The sequence below is a fragment of the Hyperolius riggenbachi genome, chromosome 10, assembly GCF_040937935.1.
Source record: "Hyperolius riggenbachi isolate aHypRig1 chromosome 10, aHypRig1.pri, whole genome shotgun sequence".
Classification (NCBI taxonomy): Eukaryota; Metazoa; Chordata; class Amphibia; order Anura; family Hyperoliidae; genus Hyperolius; species Hyperolius riggenbachi.
The window spans coordinates 101151238-101176267 of record NC_090655.1 but is presented as its reverse complement, the minus strand read 5'-3'; the positions used below and the strand labels follow the sequence as shown (position 1 = coordinate 101176267).

Below are 25030 nucleotides of genomic sequence, written 5' to 3'. Positions count from 1 at the left end.
TATATATATATTTCCTGCAGTATTCATGGCAGCATACGAATGGGTAGTCCCGCCCCCAACATACAGGTCTGTTAGCTATAAATTAAAGACTCTCCCCTTCCTCCTCCCTTTTTAATTTCCTGTCCACACTACAGGTCTGTCCCTTTCATGGGAATATTTTTTTCTTTTTTGCCCTTATCTAGCTGCCTTCTTGCAGCAGTCCAGGCAGGTTCAGCCTCTCCTGCTGTGAAGCCCCCCAGAATACCTAATGTAGCGTGCTTGTGGGGGACTCCTGTGCTCGGGGGGTTAGTGTGAGCTCTGTCTCCACATGCAATTATTTGCTTCCAAACATTTGTTTTACCTGGGCTCTGATGGCTGTGCAGGCAGGGAGATGTTTCTCTCTGCACTATGACTTGCAGTTTCAGCTTTCTGCCTGAGTTCTACAGGCAGGAAGTGATGCAGGGCTGCCCTCCAGGAAGTGCAACATGATGGAGATTTTCTCTTCCAAGCTGGATTCTAGTTGGGAGGATGTTCTGCTGCTCTGTCGCTTGCTCTCTGCTGCTACTGGAAACAGGTAAAATGACATGCATAATGCTTTGTGGATGTTTAGCTTGTTTTTATGCCTGCTTCCTTTCAGGCATGTTTCTATCATTATTTTGCAATGCTGCTGTCTGTGGAAACTTGCTTATATTGGCTGGAAGGTCAGTTTGTTTTGCAAATGTTGGTTTTGCCTGGAGGTAGTTTACTTTTGCCTGCACACATTTATGCTCCATGGTTTCTCTGCAGCTGTTAGTTGCTGAGACATGAAGTCAAGAGCCCTAGAATATAGCCAGCATTTATCGGATGGATAAGGGCGTGATTATGTCACACATGTTTAAGTATTTATTTTTTTTTTAAAAAGAGTGCATCAATCTAGCAAAAGTAATTGCTTTGCTTTGTCTCTGCGGCTCCTCTACTTCTAGAGAGAGCAAAGACCAATCCTAGAATAATGCAGATGATTCATGCTCTGGGTCCAGATCAACCAGCAAGACTAAACATATTAACCCCCCTGACAAAAATACCTGCTGGGTTTGTGGAGACTATGCATTACCTGACAAACTTGTGTGCGCAAATTGCTTATATTCATTACCTATTTATGAAGAGGAGGAATTGCCTGACATTCAGACTATTGTTAACAAGCTGTTCAGGAATTCCTGAAGGGCCCTTTTCGATTAGTGGGGATTACGATGCTGAATCACAAAATTGCAAACCACTAGTGATTTTTAAATCGCTAGGGTTTGCCTAATAACATAGGAATCGCGGTAGGTAATTTCCACTACCGCAATTCGTTTTTACTTAAACGCAATCGCGCTGCAGAGCGATTTTTGCTGCAATTTTGCTATGCAGTGCATTGCATACCAAAATCGCAATCTCCGTGAAAAGTTTGAAAAGAGTGGTCAAGACTGGATAGAAAGCCACAACTTGCAAGTAGATTCTCTAAATTGTACCCTTTAGAAGGAGAACTTTCTGCAAAATTGGAGTCACCACCTATAGTGGATGCATCTATAGTCACATTGGCCAGACATGCAATGCTTCCACTAGAGGATTCTGTATCTTTTAAGGATGCATTAGAAAGAAATATGGATATTGACTTAAAGAGAGCTTAGTCCACTATGGGTTCAGCTTACAAACCTGGCGTTGCGCTAACGTCCGTAGCTAAGGCTCTAGAGTCATGGACAGATAATATTGAGACTGGTCTAAGGGAAAAATACAATAAAGATATTCTCATTGCTGCACTAGAAAAGTTCAGATTGGCAACAGATTTCATAGGTGAAGCCGTTATCGATGTGGCGTGGTAAAGCCGTTATCGATGTGGCGTATGTTACACACTGTTACAGGTAAAAGGGGCTATGTGGTTGAGACATTGGTCAGCTGACAGTAACTCCAAGGTTACATGGTGCAAGATTCCATTTGATGGGAAACACTTGGCAGGGTGGAAAATCTAGGTCGATCTGTTGAGATTACTTATCATTTTGCATTGTCCCTAATGGAAACCTAATGGCAAAAAAAAAAAATGCCATCAGATCGATTTTCAATTGATTTCAAACTGAAATCTATTTGAATTCTAATCCTAGTAAAAAATGTTCCTAAACACATCAAATAGATAAGAAATCTATCTGATGATCGATCTGCTGCTAATCTAACGAGTGTATGGCCACCTTTATTCGGAGAAGTCATGGATACAGATATTTCCAGGGTCACTGGTGGTAAAAGTGGTCTGATACCTCAGGAGAGAAGGGGGAAAAGACAACAGGGAACATCAGATAGAAGGTCATTTTCGTTACAGAGGCAGATCAGCAATCAAACGCAAAAGTCTTTCTGAGGACTCACCAGCCCACACCCCTGCTGTGGGAGCCCGTTTACAGTTGTTCCTGGAGGTGTGGGTGAGGTATATAACAGACAGATGGGTCTTAGACATGATAAAATGGGGTCACACATGGAGATTCGTGTTCCAGTCTTCGGAAAACGTATTTGTGGCAACGAAGATCCCTCACGACAGAGAAAAGTTACAAATACTAACATCGTACGTACAGGACTTGTTAACCAAGAATGTCATGGTACAGGCAGTGGCGTAGCAATGGGGATAGCCGCCATAGCGTTGCTACGGGGCCCCGCGGCAGCGCTACGTCACAGGGGGCCCGCAGCTGCCTGAGAGGACTTTTTTTTTTGTTTTGTTTATTTTTTTTTTGTTTCGCCGGGCCCCCCTCCCTCACCTCAGTGCCCCCCCCCTCCTTTTATCAGCGGCGGGAGGTGAGTCATATACAGATGCTCCGGCGGGGGTAAGCAGCCACTAGAGGTTCAGCTGCTTCCGGGCTACGGTGTCCCCACTGTATTGCTGCTCGCACCACTTCCTGGTCTATTGCGAGCAGCAATACAGTGGGGACACCGTAGCCCGGAGGCAGCTGAACCTCTAGTGGCTGATTACTCCGACGGAGCCTTCTGTATATGACGCACCTCCCGCCGCTGATAAAAGGAGGAAGGACCCCAGGTGAGGCAGCTACCTCCCCTCCCGCACGGCTACCTAACTGCCCACCCTCCCACCCGGCTACCTAACTGCCCACCCGGCTACCTAACTGAGGGCTACCTAACTGCCCACCCACCCACCCGGCTACCTAACTGCCCACCCTCCCACCCGGCTACCTAACTGCCCACCCGGCTACCTAACTGCCCACTACCTAACTGCCCACCCGGCTACCTAACTGAGGGCTACCTAACTGCCCACCCACCCTGCTACCTAACTGCCCACCCACCCGGCTACCTAACTGCCCACCTGGCTACCTAACTGCCCACCTGGCTACCTAACTGCCCACCCGGCTACCTAACTGCCCACCCAGCTACCTAGCTGCCCATCCGGCTACCTAACTGCCCACTACCTAACTATCCACCCTCCCACCAGGCTACCTAACTGCTCACCCTCCCACCTGGCTACCTAACTGCCCACCCTGCCACCTAACTGCCTACCCTGCCACCCAGCTACCTAACTGCCCACCCAGCTACCTAACTGCCCACCTGGCTACCTAACTGCCCACCCTCCCACCTGGCTACCTAACTGCCCACCTGGCTACCTAACTGCCCACCCAGCTACCTAGCTGCCCACCTGGCTGCCTACCCTGCCACCCAGCTACCTAACTGCCCACCCAGCTGTCTAACTGCCTACCCTGCCACCCAGCTACCTATCTGCCTACCCTGCCACCCAGCTACCTAACTGCCCACCCGGCTACCTAACTGCCCACCCTGCCACCTGGCTACCTAACTTCCCACCGGCTACCTAACTGCCCACCTTTCTACCTAACTTCCCACCCGGCTACCTAACTGCCCACCTTTCTACCTAACTTCCCACCCGGCTACCTAACTGCCCACCCGTCTACCTATCTGCCTACCCTCCCACTCGTCTACCTATCTCCCTACCCTCCCACCCAGCTACCTAACTGCCTACCCAGTGCATTGCCTGCACCGCAAATAGTGTGCCAGCCTGCCCAACCACCCTCCCTCCAGGTAATTAATGTTAGCCCACTATAGACCTAACTACATATACTGCATTTTGTGGGGAAATCTGGCGACAATCTGATTGCATTTTGTGGGGAAATCTGGCGACAATCTGATTGCAATTTGTGGGGAAATCTGCCAACAATCTGGTTGCATTTTGTGGGGAAATCTGCCGCCAATCTGGGTGCATATTGTGTGGAAATCTGCCGACAATCTGGTTGCATATTGTGTGGAAATCTGCCGACAATCTGGTTGCATATTGTAGGGAAATCTGCCGACAATCTGGTTGCATATTGTAGGGAAATCTGCCGACAATCTGGTTGCATTTTGTGGGGAAATCAGATTGCCCCACAAAATGTTTGGGTGGGAGGTCCGAGGTCTGTGGGGTTGGAAGGTCGAGGGGGGGGCCCATAATTTTTTTTTTGCTATGGGGCCCAGTCATTTCTAGCTACGCCCCTGGGTACAGGTATCGGAAGTGGAAAAATTCAGAGGCATTTACTCCCCGTTCTTCATCACAAAAAAATCGGGAGACCTGAGACCAGTCCTGGGTCTGAGATGTCTGAACAAACATATAGAAAATCTCAGTTTCAAAATGGAATCGATGTATACGATGGCAAGGGTGATTCAACCCCAAGATTGGTTAATATCGGTGGACCTCTCTCACTCCTACCGGCACATTCTTATACACAAGCTCTTCAGTAAATACCTCAGATTCGCAATAGGACACAACCATTACGAATTCACAAGCTTACCCTTTAGAAATTCAACGGCCCCATGGACGTTTACAAAGGTTTTGGTAACTATTATCGCATACTTCAGACGTTTAGGATTAAAGGTACACCATTACTTGGATGACATACTACTGATTGCAGACAGTGTAGAAACGCTAAATTTACACAAACAGAAACTGAGCAGAATCTTGGAAGATTTTGGATGGATCGTGAACTGGGAAAAGAGTCAATTACAGCCAACACAGACGCTAGTCTACCTTGGAGCACAGTTCACTACAAAGGAAAATGCAACAATTTCCAGAGTGCTTCACTGCCTTGGAGAACAATATTGGACGGCCAAGGAATATCTAAGGCTAATGGAAACTTTAGCCTCGAACATTCCTATGGTCAGGTGGGCAATCTGGCACTCGAGAATGTTTCAAGTGAGTTCCTGAAGCTATGGAACAACATTTATTCTCAAGTGATGCAGATAACCACTCAAATGAGCGTTAGCCTGGTGGTTGGAGAAGAAAAAAATCTAAGGACTTACCTTCTGCTAACAGTGTCGCAGTCAGCAATATTCGTATCGGATGCCAGCATGACAGGCTGGGGGGCTTGGATGTAAGACAACTATATGTAGGGCTGTTGGAAGTTTCAGGTCAGAAGCTTGACAGCAAAGGTCTTAGAACTGAGAGCGGCATTTCGGGGACTCACACATTTTTTGAAGGAAATGAGGGGTTTACATGTCATTGTGAGAATGGACAATGCCTCGGCAGTTGCATATATCCAGAACCAGGGGGGAACAAGGAGTATGACCTTGCTGAGAGAGGTGACACTGATTATGCAATGGGCTCAACAAACAGTTTTTAATGTTTAAAAGCAGTTCACATCCCGGAGGTGGGCATAATGGCAAGCCCACAGAATCACAAGTGCCCCAGGTACTTCACGAGATGCAGGACACAGCAGGCAGAGCAATGGGATGCTCTGACATGTCGCTGGAACTTTGCTCTGGGCTATGTTTACCCCCCGATACCGTTAATTATAAAGACTCTTTGCAGAATTCAAACAGAGAAAGTCAAGGTAATAGCAATAATACCGGACTGGCCGCACAGACCATGATACCACTATTAAACCAATTAAAAATCGAACCTCCGTCACCACTGGCCCAAATTCGGGACATAATATTGCAAGGATCATTTCTACATCCAGACCCGGGCAGGCTGAGATTGAAACTGTGGATATTGAACAGAGCAAGTTAATTGGCTTAGGTTACTTACAGGCGGTACAAGATACTTTACTTCAGGCCAGGAAACCAACTACAAATGTTACCTATAATAGAGTCTGGAACAAATTTAAACAGTTCATGTCAGAAAAGGGGCTTATCGAATTGGAACCTGGAGCCACTGATATTCTTGAGTTCTTACAAGGAGGCCTGGATCTTAATCTAGGCCTGAATACACTAAAGGTACATATATCGGCAGTTTCTGCACTGACTGATATAAGATGGGCCGCACATCCACTAATCATACAATTCTTTAGAGCAGTTAATAAGATAAGACCTCCAAAGAGGAATATTTTTACACAATGGGAACTACCCCTGGTGCTTAACCACTTGAGGACCTAGGGCTTTCTACCCCTTAAGGACCGGCCACTTTTTTTCCATTCAGACCACTGCAGCTTTCACGGTTTATTGCTCGCTCATACAACCTACCACCTAAATGAATTTTGGCTCCTTTTCTTGTCACTAATAAAGCGTTCTTTTGATGCTATTTGATTGCTCCTGCGATTTTTACTTTTTATTATATTCATCAAAAAAGACATGAATTTTGGCAAAAAAATGATTTTTTTAACTTTCTGTGCTGACATTTTTCAAATAAAGTAAAATTTCTGTATACATGCAGCGCGAAAAATGTGGACAAACATGTTTTTGATTAAAAAAAACCCATTCAGTGTATATTTATTGGTTTGGGTAAAAGTTATAGCGTTTACAAACTATGGTGCCAAAAGTGAATTTTCCCATTTTCAAGCATCTCTGACTTTTCTGACCCCCTGTCATGTTTCATGAGGGGCTAGAATTCCAGGATAGTATAAATACCCCCCAAATGACCCCATTTTGGAAAGAAGACATCCCAAAGTATTCACTGAGAGGCATAGTGAGTTCATAGAAGATATTATTTTTTGTCACAAGTAAGCGGAAAATGACACTTTGTGAGGAAAAAAAAAAAAAAAAAAAAGTTTCCATTTCTTCTAACTTGCGACAAAAAAAAATGAAATCTGCCACGGACTCACCATGCCCCTCTCTGAATACCTTGAAGGGTCTACTTTCCAAAATGGGATCATTTGTGGGGTGTGTTTACTGTCCTGACATTTTGGGGGGTGCTAAATTGTAAGCACCCCTGTAAAGCCTAAAGGTGCTCATTGGACTTTGGACCCCTTAGCGCAGTTAGGCTGCAAAAAAGTGCCACACATGTGGTATTGCCGTACTCAGGAGAAGTAGTATAATGTGTTTTGGGGTGTATTTTTACACATACCCATGCTGGGTGGGAGAAATATCTCTGTAAATGACAATTTGTTAATTTTTTTTACACACAATTGTCCATTTACAGAGATATTTCTCCCACTCAGCATGGGTATGTGTAAAAATACACCACAAAACACATTATACTACTTCTCCTGAGTACGGCGATACCACATGTGTGGCACTTTTTTGCACCCTAACTGCGCTAAAGGGCCCAAAGTCCAATGAGTACCTTTAGGATTTCACAGGTCATTTTGAGAAATTTCGTTTCAAGACTACTCCTCACGGTTTAGGGCCCCTAAAATGCCAGGGCAGTATAGGAACCCCACAAATGACCCCATTTTAGAAAGAAGACACCCCAAGGTATTCCGTTAGTAGTATGGCGAGTTCATAGAAGATTTTATTTTTTGTCACAAGTTAGCGGAAAATGACACTTTGTGAAAAAACACAATTAAAATCAATTTCCGCTAACTTTTGACAAAAAATAAAATCTTCTATGAACTCACCATACTCCTAACGGAATACCTTGGGGTGTCTTCTTTCTAAAATGGGGTCATTTGTGGGGTTCCTATACTGCCCTGGCATTTTAGGGGCCCTAAACCGTGAGGAGTAGTCTTGAAACGAAATTTCTCAAAATGACCTGTGAAATCCTAAAGGTACTCATTGGACTTTGGGCCCTTTAGCGCACTTAGGGTGCAAAAAAGTGCCACACATGTGGTATCGCCATACTCGGGAGAAGTAGTACAATGTGTTTTGGGGTGTATTTTTACACATACCCATGCTGGGTGGGAGAAATTTCTATGTAAATGGACAATTGTGTGTAAAAAAATCAAACAATTGTCATTTACAGAGATATTTCTCCCACTTAGCATGGGTATGTGTAAAAATACACCCCAAAACGCATTATACTACTTCTCCTGAGTACGGCGGTACCACATGTGTGGCACTTTTTTACACCCTAAGTACGCTAAGGGGCCCAAAGTCCAATGAGTACCTTTAGGATTTCACAGGTCATTTTTGTTTCAAGACTACTCCTCACGGTTTAGGGCCCCTAAAATGCCAGGGCAGTATAGGAACCCCACTAATGACCCCATTTTAGAAAGAAGACACCCCAAGGTATTCCGTTAGGAGTATGGTGAGTTCATAGAAGTTTTTATTTTTTTGTCACAAGTTAGCGGAAATTGATTTTAATAGTTTTTTTTCACAAAGTGTCATTTTCCGCTAACTTGTGACAAAAAATAAAATCTTCTATGAACTCACCATACTCCGTACGGAATACCTTTGGGTGTCTTCTTTCTAGAATGGGGTCATTTGTGGGGTTCCTATACTGCCCTGGCATTTTAGGGGCCCTAAACCGTGAGGAGTAGTCTTGAAACCAAATGTCGCAAAATGACCTGTGAAATCCTAAAGGTACTCATTGGACTTTGGGCCCCTTAGCGTACTTAGGGTGTAAAAAAGTGCCACACATGTGGTACCGCTGTACTCAGGAGAAGTAGTATAATGCGTTTTGGGGTGTATTTTTACACATACCCATGCTAAGTGGGAGAAATATCTCTGTAAATGACAATTGTTTGATTTTTTTACACACAATTGTCCATTTACATAGAAATTTCTCCCACCCAGCATGGGTATGTGTAAAAATACACCCCAAAACACATTATACTACTTTTCCTGAGTACGGCGGTACCACATGTGTGACACTTTTTTGCAGCCTAGGTGCGCTAAGGGGCCCAACGTCCTATTCACAGGTCATTTTGAAGCATTTGTTTTCTAGACTACTCCTCGCGGTTTAGGGCCCCTAAAATGCCAGGGCAGTATAGGAACCCCACAAGTGACCCCATTTTAGAAAGAAGACACCCCAAGGTATTCCGTTAGGTGTATGGCGAGTTCATAGAAGATTTTATTTTTTGTCACAAGTTAGTGAAAAATGACACTTTGTGAAAAAAAACCAATAAAAATTAATTTCCGCTAACTTTTGACAAAAAATTAAATCTTCTATGAACTCGTCATACACCTAACATAATACCTTGGGGTGTCTTTTTTTTCTAAAATGGGGTCACTTGTGGGGTTCCTATACCGCCCTGGCATTTTACAGGCCCAAAACCGTGAGTAGTCTGGAAACCAAATGTCTCAAAATGACTGTTCAGGGGTATAAGCATCTGCAAATTTTGATGACAGGTGGTCTATGAGGGGGCGAATTTTGTGGAACCGGTCATAAGCAGGGTGGCCTTTTAGATGACAGGTTGTATTGGGCCTGATCTGATGGATAGGAGTGCTAGGGGGGTGACAGGAGGTGATTGATGGGTGTCTCAGGGGGTGGTTAGAGGGGAAAATAGATGCAATCCATGCACTGGGGAGGTGATCGGAAGGGGGTCTGAGGGTTTGGCCGAGTGATCAGGAGCCCACACGGGGCAAATTGGGGCCTGATCTGATGGGTAGGTGTGCTAGGGGGTGACAGGAGGTGATTGATGGGTGTCTCAAGGTGTGATTAGAGGGGGGAATGGATGCAAGCAATGCACTGGCGAGGTGATCAGGGCTGGGGTCTGAGGGCATTCTGAGGGTGTGGGCGGGTGATTGAGTGCCCTAGGGGCAGATAGGGGTCTAATCTGATAGGTAGCAGTGACAGGGGGTGATTGATGGGTAATTAGTGGGTGTTTAGGGTAGAGAATAGATGGAAACACTGCGCTTGGGTGGTGATCTGATGTCGGATCTGCGGGCGATCTATTGGTGTGGGTGATCAGTTTGCCCGCAAGGGGCAGGTTAGGGGCTGATTGATGGGTGGCAGTGACAGCGGGTGATTGATGGGTGGCAGTGACAGGGGGTGATTGATGGGTGGCAGTGACAGGGGGTGATTGATGGGTGATTGATAGGTGATTGACAGGTAATCAGTGGGTTATTACAGGGGAGAACAGATGTAAATATTGCACTGGCGAATTGATAAGGGGGGGTCTGAGGGCAATCTGAGCGTGTAGGCGGTCGATTGGGTGCCCGCAAGGGGCAGATTAGGGTCTGATCTGATAGGTAACAGTGACAGGTGGTGATAGGGAGTGATTGATGGGTGATTGATGGGTAATTAGTGGGTGTTTAGAGGAGAGAATAGATGGAAACACTGCGCTTGGGTGGTGATCTGATGTCGGATCTGCGGGCGATCTATTGGTGTGGGTGGGTGATCAGATTGCCCGCAAGGGGCAGGTTAGGGGCTGATTGTTGGGTGGCAGTGACAGGGGGTGATTGATGGGTGATAGGTGATTGGCAGGTGATTGACAGGTGATCAGTGGGTTATTACAGGGAAGGACAGATGTAATTAATGCACTGGCGAATTGATAAGGGGGGGGGTCTGAGGGCAATCTGAGCGTGTGGGCGGGTGATTGGGTGCCCGCAAGGGGCAGATTAGGGTCTGATCTGATAGGTAACAGTGACAGGTGGTGATAGGGGGTGATTGATGGGTAATTAGTGGGTGTTTAGAGAAGATAACAGATGTAAACGATACATTTGGGAGGTAATCTGACGGCGGGTTTGCGGGCGATCTAATGGTGTGGGTGGGTGATCAGATTGCCCGCAAGGGGCAGGTTAGGGGCTGATTGATGGGTGGCAGTGACAGGGGGTGATTGATGGGTGATAGGTGATTGGCAGGTGATTGACAGGTGATCAGTGGGTTATTACAGGGAAGAACAGATGTAATTAATGCACTGGTGAATTGATAAGGGGGGGTCAGAGGGCAATCTGAGCGTGTGGGTGGGTGATTGGGTGCCCGCAAGGGGCAGATTAGGGTCTGATCTGATAGGTAAAAGTGACAAGTGGTGATAGGGGGTGATTGATGGGTGATTGATGGGTAATTAGTGGGTGTTTAGAGGAGAGAATAGATGTAAACAATGGATTTGGGAGGTGATCTGATGTCGGATCTGTGGGCGATCTATTGGTGTGGGGGGGTGATCAGATTGCCCGCAAGGGGCAGGTTAGGGGCTGATTGATGGGTGGCAGTGACAGGGGGTGATTGACGGGTGATTGATGGGTGATTGACGGATGATTGACAGGTGATTGACAGGTGATTGACAGGTGATCAGGGGGATAGATGCATACAGTAAACAGGGGGGGGGGTTTGGGGGGGGGGTCTGGGGAGAATCTGAGGGGTGGGGGGTGATCAGGAGGGGGCAGGGAGCAGGGGGGGGGGATAAAAAAAAAATAGCGTTGACAGATAGTGACAGGGAGTGATTGATGGGTGATTAGGGGGGTGATTGGGTGCAAACAGGGGTCTGGGGGGTGGGCAGGGGGGGGTCTGATGGGTGCTGTGGGCGATCTGGGGCGGGGGGGGGAGAAAATCAGTGTGCTTGGTGCAGACTAGGGTGGCTGCAGCCTGCCCTGGTGGTCCCTCGGACACTGGGACCACCAGGGCAGGAGGCAGCCTGTATAATACACTTTGTAAACATTACAAAGTGTATTATACACTTTGTATGCGGCGATCGCGGGGTTAACATCCCGCCGGCGCTTCCGTATAGCCGGCGGGATGTTGCGGCGAGCGAGCGGTGACAGGCGCCGGCGGAGGATCGCGTCACGGATGACGCGATCGCTCCGCCCATGCCCTTAAATGGACCGCCGCCTCTGTGGGTGAGGCCGTCCTGCAGGGCTCCACTTCCCCGCCGCCCCTGTGTAGTGGGCGGTCGGGAAGTGGTTAAAGCTTTAACAAAAAACAAAAAGAAAAACATTCAAAACTATACATGTATGTACTTTGCTGGATCTCACATACAAGGGGTTAATTTTTGTAGCTGTAGCATCGGCCAGAGGAGTATCCGAAGTACAGACTCTAGGATATAAAAGTCCTTATCTTATACTGTTTAATGATAGTGGTCCTGAGACCGGTTCAACACTTCATTCCAAAGATGCGAAAATGTTTTCACTTCAATCAGGAGTGGATGCTTCCTTCATTTACCTTGTTGAAAGAACAGAATCCTCACACTCTTGATATTCCAACTCTTTTGAGGTTCTATATTTGTAGAACAGAGGAGATAAGGAAATCTGACAGAATTTTCATATGTCCTTCTGGATTAAGGAAAGGGGAAGCTGTCTTTACGTGGACGATTGCATCGTGGTTCGTAAAGACGATTACCTTAGCATACAAGGCAGAGGGTCAGGAACCACCAAGAGAAATAACCGCACACTCTACCAGAGCCATTTCATCATCGTGGGCGGCCTTTGCCAAAGTATCCCCAGATGTAATTTGTAAGGCGGCCAATTGGTCTACTGTCAATACTTTCATTCAACATTACAAAGTGAATCCGGCGATCCGAACAAGAGACTTTGGAACTGCTGTATTAAGTTCGGTATTGAATTCATAGTTATTAATTGAGTGTAATGTCATATTTTTGTTAATTAAGAGGAAAACTAAGAGTATCTTTAAGTGTCCGAGTGGATCCTCAAGCTTTTTTTCTTTGGTCTTTGAGAATTTTCTCTGTGTCAGATAAAGACATACTTTCTGGTTTTGCACTGCAAATTTGCTCTCCCACCCTTATTATTGGTTATGCTAGTTAAATCCCATTCGTATGCTGCCATGAATACTGCAGGAAAACGGAAAATTGTATACTTACCTACCGGTAATTTTCCTTTCCTGCTGTAGTCATGGCAGCATAGGGATTTCCCACCGCTAGAGTGCAAATTCTGAAGAGTGTTGGAAATGTAAAATTTGGAGAACATGCTTATGACTTAAATTGGAGGTTGCATACTGGAGTTTGTATATTGTGTATGTTACAGTTATTGGATTCATTAGGATACTTATACTTCGCTTGAATAGAAACAAAAAGCGAGGAGGAAGGGGAGAGTCTTTAATTTATAGCTAACAGACCTGTATGTTGGGGGCGGGACTACCCATTCGTATGCTGCCATGACTACAGCAGGAAAGGAAAATTACCGGTAGGTAAGTATACAATTTTCCGTTATATATTTTTACACTTATAATGATTATAGTTTTATTAACTTACTAATATATCGCTTTTAATATCACCATTATTTTAAGAATTCTAATGCGTACGTGGTTGTAAGGCTATTTATTCTAATATATATATATATATATATATATATATATATATATATATATATATATATATATATATATATATATATATATATATATATATATATATATATATATTATACAGTGGTGTGAAAAACTATTTGCCCCCTTCCTGATTTCTTATTCTTTTGCATGTTTGTCACACTTAAATGTTTCTGCTCATCAAAAACCGTTAACTATTAGTCAAAGATAACATAATTGAACACAAAATGCAGTTTTAAATGATTTTTGTTATTATTTAGTGAGGAAAAAAAACTCAAAACCTACATACAGTACATATATATATATATATATATATATATATATATATATATATATATATATATATATATATATATATATATATATATATATATATATATATATATATATATATATATATATATATATATATATATATATATATATATATATATATATATATATATTAGAATAAATAGCCTTACAACCACGTAATAAAACTATTATCGACTCATTATAAGTGTGAAAAACAAAGTTAATACCAAAAGCGATGTATTTTTAATAGAGTAAGGTTGAAAACGATATTTAAGCATTATACGTATGAAAACGAATTTTAAATGACAAAATAAGTGTAAATGAAAATTTACTTGTTACAGTCCTGTAAGGGAAATGTAAAACCGGGAAAATAAGTAAAAGCTCCTATAAGCGAAATTTAAAAACAACAAATAAGTATAACACAAAGTCAAAACGAACTTGTAAACGATATTTGTAATAAGCCTTATTCTGTAAACTAAAACTTTTGTTAACATGATCCCTGCAATGCTATTTCTCGGGCACCCTTTTTTCCTGTCAGGCGCCGAATAGCTGATATTTTGCATTGCAGTCTATGGCGGCGCCCTTTTTGTCCACTAGCCATATGCGCCGTTTTTTACTAGCCCGGCGCTGAACAGCTTACCATATAACAGTGCATAATTAAATAATCTGTTCAGCCGTAGAAGCATCTCAGGCAATGATTGGAGAAAGAAATGCATCATTAGTTGCTAGGCAGAAAATATCTCTTCTCTGGCTGGCTAACAACCTAACCATGTGACTGTGAGATAAAAGGACTAGCAGCCAAGCCCATACCAGGTTGAGAAAGCTTGCTGAGACAAGTGACAAGGACGTGACAGGCTGCTGCTACCTCTGAACTGCTCAACGTTCCACGTTGCCTTCTTGGCCGCCCACTCTGCAGGGTGTTCGATACAGCCCTCCTAGGACGGAACAGGAGGAAGTGCCAAGCCCAAGGTGTCCAGCCCTGGTGTGCAGTGGTGGTGAGAGCCTGACTGGGTAGTAATGTTCAATCCTTGAATCATCTTGTGATGTATATGGACTGGTTTTGGAGGGTGTGTATGTGGATCAGCAGTTACCCAGTTGCAATACTGGAGTTTGGATGCTACGTAAGAGTTTATCACCTGTGACAGTCCAGAAGCTGATACAATACTTAACAAAAGGAGTGAACTGTTTCCAGGATATATGTGAACTGCATCATGTATGAGGCTTAAATGGGACATGTAATAAAAAGTTTATTTGGCTAGTATAGCCTTACTATTGGAGTTGAAGCTGTGGATAAGGGGTACTACTGTGGCTGTGGTTGTGCCTATCAGGCTAAGAAGTGGAAGAATCATGCCTACACTGATCCATCATATTGATTGACAACACATTGTGACTAGCATTGCTAAGAAAACTGGGGTTAATACCCCATTTGTCAAAAGTTGTGCATCTATGGTGTGGTTGGGTATAGTATGCATGAAAGCATATGAGGTCAGCTGACTTGTAGTATACGCGGCCGTGTATGGTTTTATGGGGGGATAGGGGGTTCTTATGTGGTCACCTGTGATGTTTTTCAATAAAAATGTTGGTATTACTTTTTGAAGACATCTCCTGCAAGTTTTTTTCTATTCAAGTCTTGGTGACAGGAGTTGGCTCCCTCGGTCCCTTCAGGGCAGTGGTAGAGGTACGTTATAAAGCCCTAGCGCATCCCAATATCTTTTTTTGTCTGTACGATTATGTCCAACCGAACCCTCTCACCGGAATTTTGCTGAACTTATGCAATTCCTGCTAGATTTGGTACTGCAGACAGATACAGGGCAGAGCGTTAGCAAATCAATTACAGAATAGAGACATGTTGATAAGATATTTAACATGTTGCCTCTGGCGTGAGTTGCGGTAGTGGACCACTGAGAAAGACCATAGGGAGATGTGAGAGAGAGAAGTTTGATGGTGGCTGAATTGTCAGTGTTGATAGGAATGGTAAAATCATCCACGATAATGGTAGTGATAAACTATGAGGTATCCATTTTGCTTGACCTGTGATAATTGCCTCTTGCTGGTTCCCTGGCCCAGAAATTTGTCATTACTATGAAATCAGTGGATTTGACATTATACATTTTATACAGGATACATTTTTTGAGTACTTTTTTTTTAGAGCAAAATAAATACATATGTATTTGTATAAGTTTCAAAACTGAAGTTATTTTGTTTGTTTTTGCTGGACTGACCACTCTTCTGTGTTTTTGTTTTCAATTGATGTTATTTTGATGTATATAGTATTATTACAAAGCCCCTAAATAAGCAACTGCTGGCTACAAAACATACACCAGGCTTTTGTTTTTTTGAGGAAAGGTTTTGTTTTTTTCAGCTGGTTTGACCACTCTTCTGTATTTTTGTTTTTAATTGATAGGGTAAATACAAAAAAGGACGGGAAGAGAACCGGGAGCCCAATCTGGTGTAGTATTGCGGGTTAGAGTTGGGATTTAATAAATATAATTCTTAGGTGATTATACTCACAAAGTTAGGTTGCAAGCCAAGCAACCATTCAATGAACATGCGGGGAAGTACCGTCCTCGCTCGGCCTTGTTTACTGGTGGTCGCAGCTCCTTAAAAAGTTCCACTTGCTAGGAGTGGTGACCCCAGATAGGGGTAATTCGTCAGTAGAGTCGGGGTAGAGGCGCCCGGAGTAAACGTAGCTTATATGCAGCATATAAGCTACGTTTACTCCGGGCGCCTCCACCCCGACTCTACTGTTTTTAATTGATGTTATTTTGATGTATATGATGTTTTGTTTTTTTAAGCATCATGAGCTGCATCACACAGGAGGTCTGTCATTTCTATGCATTCTTTGTGCCTGCATTGCCCAATGCCTATCCTCCCGGCCCCCACTTGGTGAACGGCGCCTGCACCACTCATGTTCGCCTTTACTGATATATAAAACGCAAAATAAATAAATCATCAAATAATAACAATAGAAACGATAAACTATTGCGAACTCTCCCATCACTCCCTCAGTTGTCACGCCAGACACTTTCTCCCCTATACTTCCTGTGCGGTGTCCCGCCCCTTCCTGCTTGTACTCTCTGTCACTTCCTGCCTGTGATCGCTGTCATTCCTGGGTGTCTCGGCGGTGCCATAAAGCCGGTGAGTGGTTTGTGGTTGTGAGTGCATGATGGGTGGCCAGTGCTGCCGCTCCTCTCCCGGCTGTGGCTGCAGGAGGCGCTGGGGCAGGGCTGTGCAGCTGTGTGGAGGGAAGGTCACGGCAGGACAGGCTCCCGTTACACCGGCCACATGCTCAGAGCCCTCTCAATGCCAGTTCCTGTAATACAAGCTGACTGAGCTGATGTAGGAAAAACAGAAGTCACACTTGCCTGCAAAGTCATTGCGCTGACTGCATGCTGGACAGATGAGTGACAGATGATTGTCTGTCCAGGTCTCATTCACCAAGGTCATGACACATCCAAGGGAAACAGAAGACATTTCCATGCAGACACCTCCTGGTGTCCTCTGTCATGTTTCAACATTGGTACAAGACACTGCTTCAGCTGAATAAAATGCCCCAAAATATAGCTATCCAACATAAAATGCCTAAAGCAGCATGGCTCTCCAACATAAAATGCCTGAAGCAACATGGCTATCCAACATAAAATGCCTAAAGCAGCATGGCTCTCCAACATAAAATGCCTGAAGCAACATGGCTATCCAACATAAAATGCCTAAAGCAGCATGGCTCTCCAACATAAAATGCCTGAAGCAACATGGCTATCCAACATAAAATGCCTAAAGTAACATGGCTATCCAGCATAAAATGCCTAAAGCCGCATGGCTATCCAACATAAAATGCCTAAAGCAACATGGCTATCCAACATAAAATGCCTGAAGCAACATGGCTCTCCAACATAAAATGCCTAAAGTAACATGGCTATTAAAGCATAAAATGCCTGAAGCAACATGGCTATCCAACATAAAATGCCTAAAGCAACATGGCTATCCAGCATAAAATGCCTAAAGTAACATGGCTATTCAGCATAAAATGCCTAAAGCAACATGGCTATCCAGCATAAAATGCCTAAAGTAACATGGCTATCCAGCATAAAATGCCTAAAGTAACATGGCTATCTAGCATAAAATGCCTAAAGTAACATGGCTATCCAGCATAAAATGCCTGAAGCAACATGGCTATCCAACATAAAATGCCTGAAGCAACATGGCTATCCAGCATAAAATGCCTAAAGTAACATGGCTATTCAGCATAAAATGCCTAAAGTAACATGGCTATCCAACATAAAATGCATGAAGCAACATGGCTATCCAACATAAAATGCATGAAGCAACATGGCTATCCAACATAAAATGCCTGAAGCAACATGGCTATCCAACATAAAATGCCTAAAGCAACATAGCTATCCAACATAAAATGCCTAAAGTAACATGGCTGTCCAACATAAAATGCTTAAAGTAACATGGCTGTCCAACATAAAATGCCTAAAGTAACATGGCTATCCAACATAAAATGCCTAAAGTAACATGGCTTTCCAACGTAAAATGGCTAAAGTAACATGGCTTTCCAACATAAAATGGCTAAAATAACATCGCTCTCCAACATAAAATGGCTAAATCAACATGGCTGTCCAACATAAAATGCCTAAAGCAGCATAGCTATCCAACATAAAATGCTTAAAGTAACATGGCTGTCCAACATAAAATGCCTAAAGTAACATGGCTATCCAACATAAAATGCCTAAAGTAACATGGCTTTCCAACGTAAAATGGCTAAAGTAACATGGCTTTCCAACATAAAATGGCTAAAATAACATCGCTCTCCAACATAAAATGCCTAAAGCAACATAGCTATCCAACATAAAATGCCTAAAGTAACATGGCTGTCCAACATAAAATGCTTAAAGTAACATGGCTGTCCAACATAAAATGCCTAAAGTAACATGGCTATCCAACATAAAATGCCTAAAGTAACATGGCTTTCCAACGTAAAATGGCTAAAGTAACATGGCTTTCCAACATAAAATGGCTAAAATAACATCGCTCTCCAACATAAAATGGCTAAATCAACATGGCTGTCCAACATAAAATGCCTAAAGCAGCATAGCTATCCAACATAAAATGCTTAAAGTAACATGGCTGTCCAACATAAAATGCCTAAAGTAACATGGCTATCCAACATAAAATGCCTAAAGTAACATGGCTTTCCAACGTAAAATGGCTAAAGTAACATGGCTTTCCAACATAAAATGGCTAAAATAACATCGCTCTCCAACATAAAATGGCTAAATCAACATGGCTGTCCAACATAAAATGCCTAAAGCAGCATAGCTATCCAACATAAAATGGTTAAGGTAACATAACTAGCTTATAATGAACACCTATTGAGTTGATTATTATTGTGTGTTTATATAACGCTGACATCTTCCAAAGGGATGTTACATTATAGAGTGCTTTGTCATGTCACAAAGTGTTTATCAGAGGAGCTCACAATCTCATCCGGGTGCTAGTCTAGTTGAGGGGATCCAGCAGGAAACCTCATAGGGAAGTTCTGCTAACGTGATTGGGTGGACAGCACCCTCTCAAACTGCTGGGTTTCCAGTATTATTATAGATTATAGTAACCCACAATATTCAGCCAATCACAACGCTTTGTGCTGTAGAAGACACTGTTATTGGAGAACTTTTCCCTGTGAGGTTTCCTGCTGGTTCCCCTAAACTAGACGAGAGTCTTAATCCCTATCACACTTTACTACCTGGTATAAATTGAAAGAAGAATGACAGTACCTGGCACCAAACGCAGCAGGGCAGACACACCAGGACTGGGACCAGGACACAGAGCGTGCTCATCCAAAATTCTTGTAATCCAGTGGAATTGAAGAAAAAAAGCGGGGCACCACTCCTTTAAAAGTCCCTTTATTCCAGTGGGGGAAATAGCAGGTACATGCAGTTGGGGTATCAAGTGCCCCGCTTTTTTTCTTCAATTACACTTTACTACCTGTATGTTTTTTGGATGTGGGAGGAAACCAGAGTACCCTGAGGAAACCCACAGGGAGAGAATACAAACTCCATGCAGTCAGACAGTGTCTTGGCCTAGAGTGGGGATATTTGCTACCAGCAGTACACATTCTACAGGGAGAATATCTACCCCCAGCATTAGGCCTGGGATCCACTGGGAGCGATTTTGCTGTACTGACCATTGGCTGTTGACCTGCAAAGTGCTATACCAGTGGACCCCAATGGGAGTGATCCCACTCGCAACATTGCATTTACAAATCACTGCTTACAGCACTTTGGGAGCTGTTGCATCAATGGCTGCAGAACCAAATCGTGATCATTCCAGGAATCAAGGTCCAAATCACATACTTCAGTGATTTTGGAAATCGGTGGCACTTTTTGATCTGTTGCTATCTGGGTCCCAGGCCTTACACATTCCACAGAGTGAGGATGTCTATCACCAGCATTAAAGGACAACTGACATGAGACCATATGTATAGGCTGCCATATTTATTTCCTTTTAAACAATCCCAGTTGCCTGGCATCCTGCTGATCTATTTGGCTGCAGCAGTGTCTGAATAACACCGGAAACAAGCATGTGGCTAATCTTGTCAGATCTGCCAATAATGTCAGAAACACCTTATTTTCATATGCTTGATCGGGGTCTATAGCTAAAAGTATTAGAGGTAGAGGACCAGCAGTATAGCTATGCAACTTTTATTAAAAGGAAATAAATATGGCAGCATCCATATCCCTTTTGCTTCAGTTGTCTTTTAAGCCTGGTACTCAATTTTGATTGGACAAATACTGACCAATTTTACTACGTCCATGTAGTATGAGATTTTATGTACACAATCTTCTCATAGTATTCACATACCTCCCAACCTTTAGAGATGAGAAAGAGGAACATTTAAGCCACTCCCCTGCCACACCCCTGATCACGCCCCACCACACCCCTAGTCACGCATACCATAAAGATTTCATAAGAAAAATATGTTGTTTTATAGCTCAAACCACAATGGTTTTCTATCCTGATTCATTTTCCTTTATAGTAACATTTTAAAATTAGTAATATATCAATTTAAAGGATGGGAATAAAGTTTTGAGTCAATCAAACACATTTTAGTAGAGAAATGTATAATTTACATAGAAAGAGGGACACCATCCTGAAAGAGGGACAAATGAGGAGGAAAAAGGGACAGAGGGACAGAGCTCCCAAAGAGGGACTGTCCCTCCAAAAAAGGGACAGTTGGGAGCTATGGTATTCAGTATCTGTTCAACCATCATACTAAATGGAGATGGTAAAATATAATGTATTACACTTTCTGTATTTTAGTTGGGAGAGGTAATTTTGTTTTCCTAACCTGTCCGGTGATAGTGTACCAACCTCTACACTCGCCTAGTGATGCAGCCGCTTCTGTGTTTGAAGCACTTCCTCTTCCCTGCCTTCTCTGCTGTCCATTTACTGTGGAAGCAATAGTGGAAGAAGCACGTAAGACGAGGAACAAAACCTGCAACTGTGGCACCAGTCAGGTGTAGCAGGCAGAGCGGGATCCTTGACAGGTAAGATACATCCACCTCCACATCCCTGCCCGCTGTGTGATGACACCCCTGTGTTCCTCCCCTCCCCTCCCCCCCCCCCCCCCCCCCCCGTTGCTCGCTTGCAAGAGAGCAAAGAATCTGCACGGCCTCTGCCCTGCAATGTCGGCCAAGGGATTGGGTCCTGATCCTTATTGGGCAACATTGATTGTGTGTACGGGCCATAAGGGCCTTCTGTTACAGGAGCCCTAGTGGTCAGACCGCAAATTGCCTTCCAATCGGTTTCAGCACACAGACCGTGCAAGCTTTGGTCGCACTCGGTGCATGGAAATCAACGGAACTTAGGCAGCAGCCCGACTAGAAGGAAGCCTGTTTACCACTTACACACGATTTCAGGGTATCTTCCACCACCACTGGTATGGGCCAGTGGACCCGACTGACTGACTGGTCCTGCAAATAAAAACGGTTAAACACAATCTATTCTGTCTGGTTATCAACAATAGTAGCGTCTCTTCAGAGGTCTGGTTCAGTTTGTGCGGCTGAGAACCAGGGTAGCGGAACAGTGAATGACTTTGATAAAGTCTTTTATTCACAAGAAATATAAATAATTAATATATACAGACAATTATTAAAATCAACAATTATTAAAACAGTAATAGCCAGTATGAAAAATAAAAGAAAGGGAGAAAAAATACTTAGTTTCATGGAAAGATGTCCTTTTGTGGGAAGAATCATAAAGTCCTTGGTAAAATCCCTTGTTTCAGATCAAAGTTCAGAGTTCAGACCAGGTGGATGCCAGCATATCCTCAAGCTGGCACAGATGAGATCATGATGGTGTTTCAGGGTGGAGGACACTGAGTTTGGCTCCTCTGCCATTCTTATGCCCCTGATCCAGTAGGAGGGAGTGAGGGCGGGAGCCACACACCCCCTTAGAATATGAGATGAGTCCTCCCCTTGTCCTGGGGACCAGAAATTATATCTAACCATATATGGGCTCTATCTCACAGAACCGTACAGGTCAGGGCAGATTTACTAACATTTTCAGGTCTGCCTCGAATTACCCAGCAGCCTGATACCAAACATTAGGGGTGGGACCCCTGTGGTATCATCAGTATCATCACTTTCGAACTGCCTAACTGGCAGTCTTTACCTCAGAATGTTCTGAAACTTCCTCAGAACCAGCACCAGACAGGGCCCATCATGCTCTGTTAGTTTGGAGGGTCTGCCAGCCTGGCAACACAGAAAATATGACACATATAGCAGTTTATGGAATATGATATACATCTGGGATTTACAGCAGGTCTTTCCCAGGCAAAGGCTCTTTTGAAGTTTGGGGCCAGCCAGCTACGTGTCAGCTCCCCTGCTGGGATTGTAGCCAGAATGTCTAACTTTTTCCAACTAGATTGTTTCTGCCATCCTGCTTATCAACTATATCTGATGGATGGGCCATCAGCACAGCTTGAAGCCAGGAACACTCTGCAGCAGGCTCGTGCCTTTTGGTGGAAGGAGGGAAAGGACTGTCTTTATTAAAAAAAAGAAAAACCAGGAATGTCAGTTCTGCTTGCTGCAATGACTAGCAGATCTGAACAAGAAATCGGAGAAACCGGCGTCAAATCTTCCAGAATCGCCTACGTTCCTCCCGGCTGTTCCGTGACAGCTGGGAGAAAGGGAAACTCCAGGTTGCTACAGGTAGCCCCTACACAACCAATCCAGATTCTATTGATCTGAATCGTAATCGATGCAGAGAATCGATTGCGATCGCATTTTTTTCACGGGTGGTTCTAAGACGCGTCTGCGGCCCCGCAACCGTCCGTGACACCTTCACAACAATTACAGGAGCCAGTTGTGACACATTCGGAGTCTATTGTGATCCCTGACAGAAGAACTGTGTCTATGTTCCACAATGGTGAGATAATAGTAACATGCTTACTGCTGAGGTTCTGTATACTTATTGTCCTTCAAAAGAGCTCACAATCTAATGATCTAATATTTTGCTTCATTTCAAAAAAGGGCAAATATAATTGTTATTTAACCTGCATCATCTTTTCTTACTTTGTTTAGAAAATGGTCAATTCAGAAGCATTTTCTCGCCCCCTGAGCCGAAATGAAGTTGTTGGCTTGATCTTCCGACTGACGTTATTTGGCGCAGTAACCTACTTTACTATCAAATGGATGGTAGATGCCATAGATCCCACCAGAAAGCAGAAAATGGAAGCCCAGAAGCAGGTATGACAGTACGATGGTAAATTCTCCTGCATGGCTCAGTTTATGCCAAGGTTGCATATGAAGAGGAACTCCAGTGAAAATAATGTAATAAAAAAAGTTCTTTATTTTTACAATAATTATGTAAAAATGATTTAGTCACTGTTTGCCCACTGTAAAATATTTCCTCTCCCTGATTTACATTCTGACATGTATCACTTGGTGACATTTTTACTGCTGCTTGCTTTTTTGGCAGTTGGAAACAGCTGTAAACAGCTTTTTCCCACAATGCAATGAGGTTAACAGACAGGAAACTGTCAGGACCATGGTCCTGACATCACACTGTGGGAGGGGTTTCACCACAATATTAGCTATACAGACCCCCGATGAACCATTTTAAAAAAGGAAAAGATTTCTCATGGGAAAGGGGGTATCAGCTACTGATTGGGTTCAAGTTCAGTTCTTGGTTACGGTTTCTTTTTAAGGAATGTGCATATAATTCATGTTTCTCAATTTTTTATGATTGTTTTATAAAGTGCCAGCATATTCTGTAGCCCTGTACAAAGTAAGAAACAAACATGGGGTACTTAACCTTTTGGGGACCGACGTAGTAGTCCAGGAGGTGGTGCTGCCACCCTGACTGGGAGTTGATTCAACGTCCGCGCTAAAGAACCGTCCCGATGCGATCGTGCGCACCAGAGAGGGGAGATTAAGCTGTCATATGACGGTTGACATCTCCCCTCAGTGATCAGCAGCCATCGCGTATGGCTGCTGATCACGTGATCACTATGATTGCCGGTGGATCATAGTGATCACTTACAGAGGTGTGACAGTAGGGGGGGGGGGAGGAAGAGGATCCACTCACCTTCCTGCCGTTCCCCCAACCGGTGCTCGCCTCTGCTCTGGCTGGCATCCCTGCTGTATTGACGCTAAGTGCCGGGTCCCGGCTTGATGACGTCATCAAGCCACGACCAGGGATTTAGTGTCAGTACGAGCCGGGAAGCCGGCGAGAGTGGAGGTGTCTACAGCTGCTCATCGCTGGAGCCTGGGAGGTGAGTAAAGGCTGCCATCAACACGGGGGACACCTGGCCACCCAGGGGGGACCAAAGCTAAGTGCTTACAGTAGGGATCCGGCTGCCAGACACCCCCCCCCCCCCAAATTCGCCCCCCTGCATGTAAAATACCTGGTCCTTAAAGGTGGTAGGCAGCCGATCCCGAAGGGGTTAATAATACAGACAGCTGTGTACACCAGATATAGACACTGGTACATAATACAGAATTGGTAGACCAAGTAATTACAGTGAAAAATGTAACATGCTGAATAAAATGTATCACAAATTCCAGGGGCTTGATTCACAAAAGAGTGGTAACTGTTAGCACGGCCGGTTTCGCGCGAATTTTCGCGTTTTCGCATGCAAAATCGTTATCGTTGAATTTTCATGTGAAATAAATTTGCAAACGCGAAAACGGCCGTGCTAACAGTTAGCACTCTTTTGTGAATCAAGCCCCAAAGGGTGAGAGAGCCCTGCCATTGCAAGCTTACAATCTAATAAATGATGACTCCCACTGGCCACACAGATCTTTTCAGACAACTCGTTTCTGTGTGTAATGCATATGTGCTAAGGATGTCTTTCATACGATATTATCAGACTTGCACAAACCTTTGATGATTGCGGCAACAACAGACTAAGATAATACATTTTTACTCTGCCATATCTCTGTGGCT

The 25030-nt window shown here is 44.0% G+C and overlaps 1 protein-coding gene across 5 annotated transcripts in view; it reads left to right on the top strand.

The window, feature by feature from the left end:
- Positions 1-470: 470 nt before the first annotated feature.
- LOC137536142 (outer mitochondrial transmembrane helix translocase-like) overlaps positions 471-25030 on the top strand; it is a 44767-nt gene continuing 20207 nt past the window's right edge. Inside the window, exons 1-3 of one of the 5 annotated variants that reach the window (XM_068258215.1) lie at positions 14381-14568; positions 20993-21126; positions 23164-23328. In XM_068258215.1, the coding sequence (XP_068114316.1) occupies positions 23167-23328 (162 nt within the window). In that variant the 5' untranslated portion in view covers positions 14381-14568; positions 20993-21126; positions 23164-23166. Of the gene's footprint in view, positions 554-14380; positions 14585-20992; positions 21127-23163; positions 23329-25030 lie in introns of those variants that run through there. The other 4 variants (XM_068258217.1, XM_068258216.1, XM_068258213.1 and 1 more) reach the window with 4 other exon arrangements.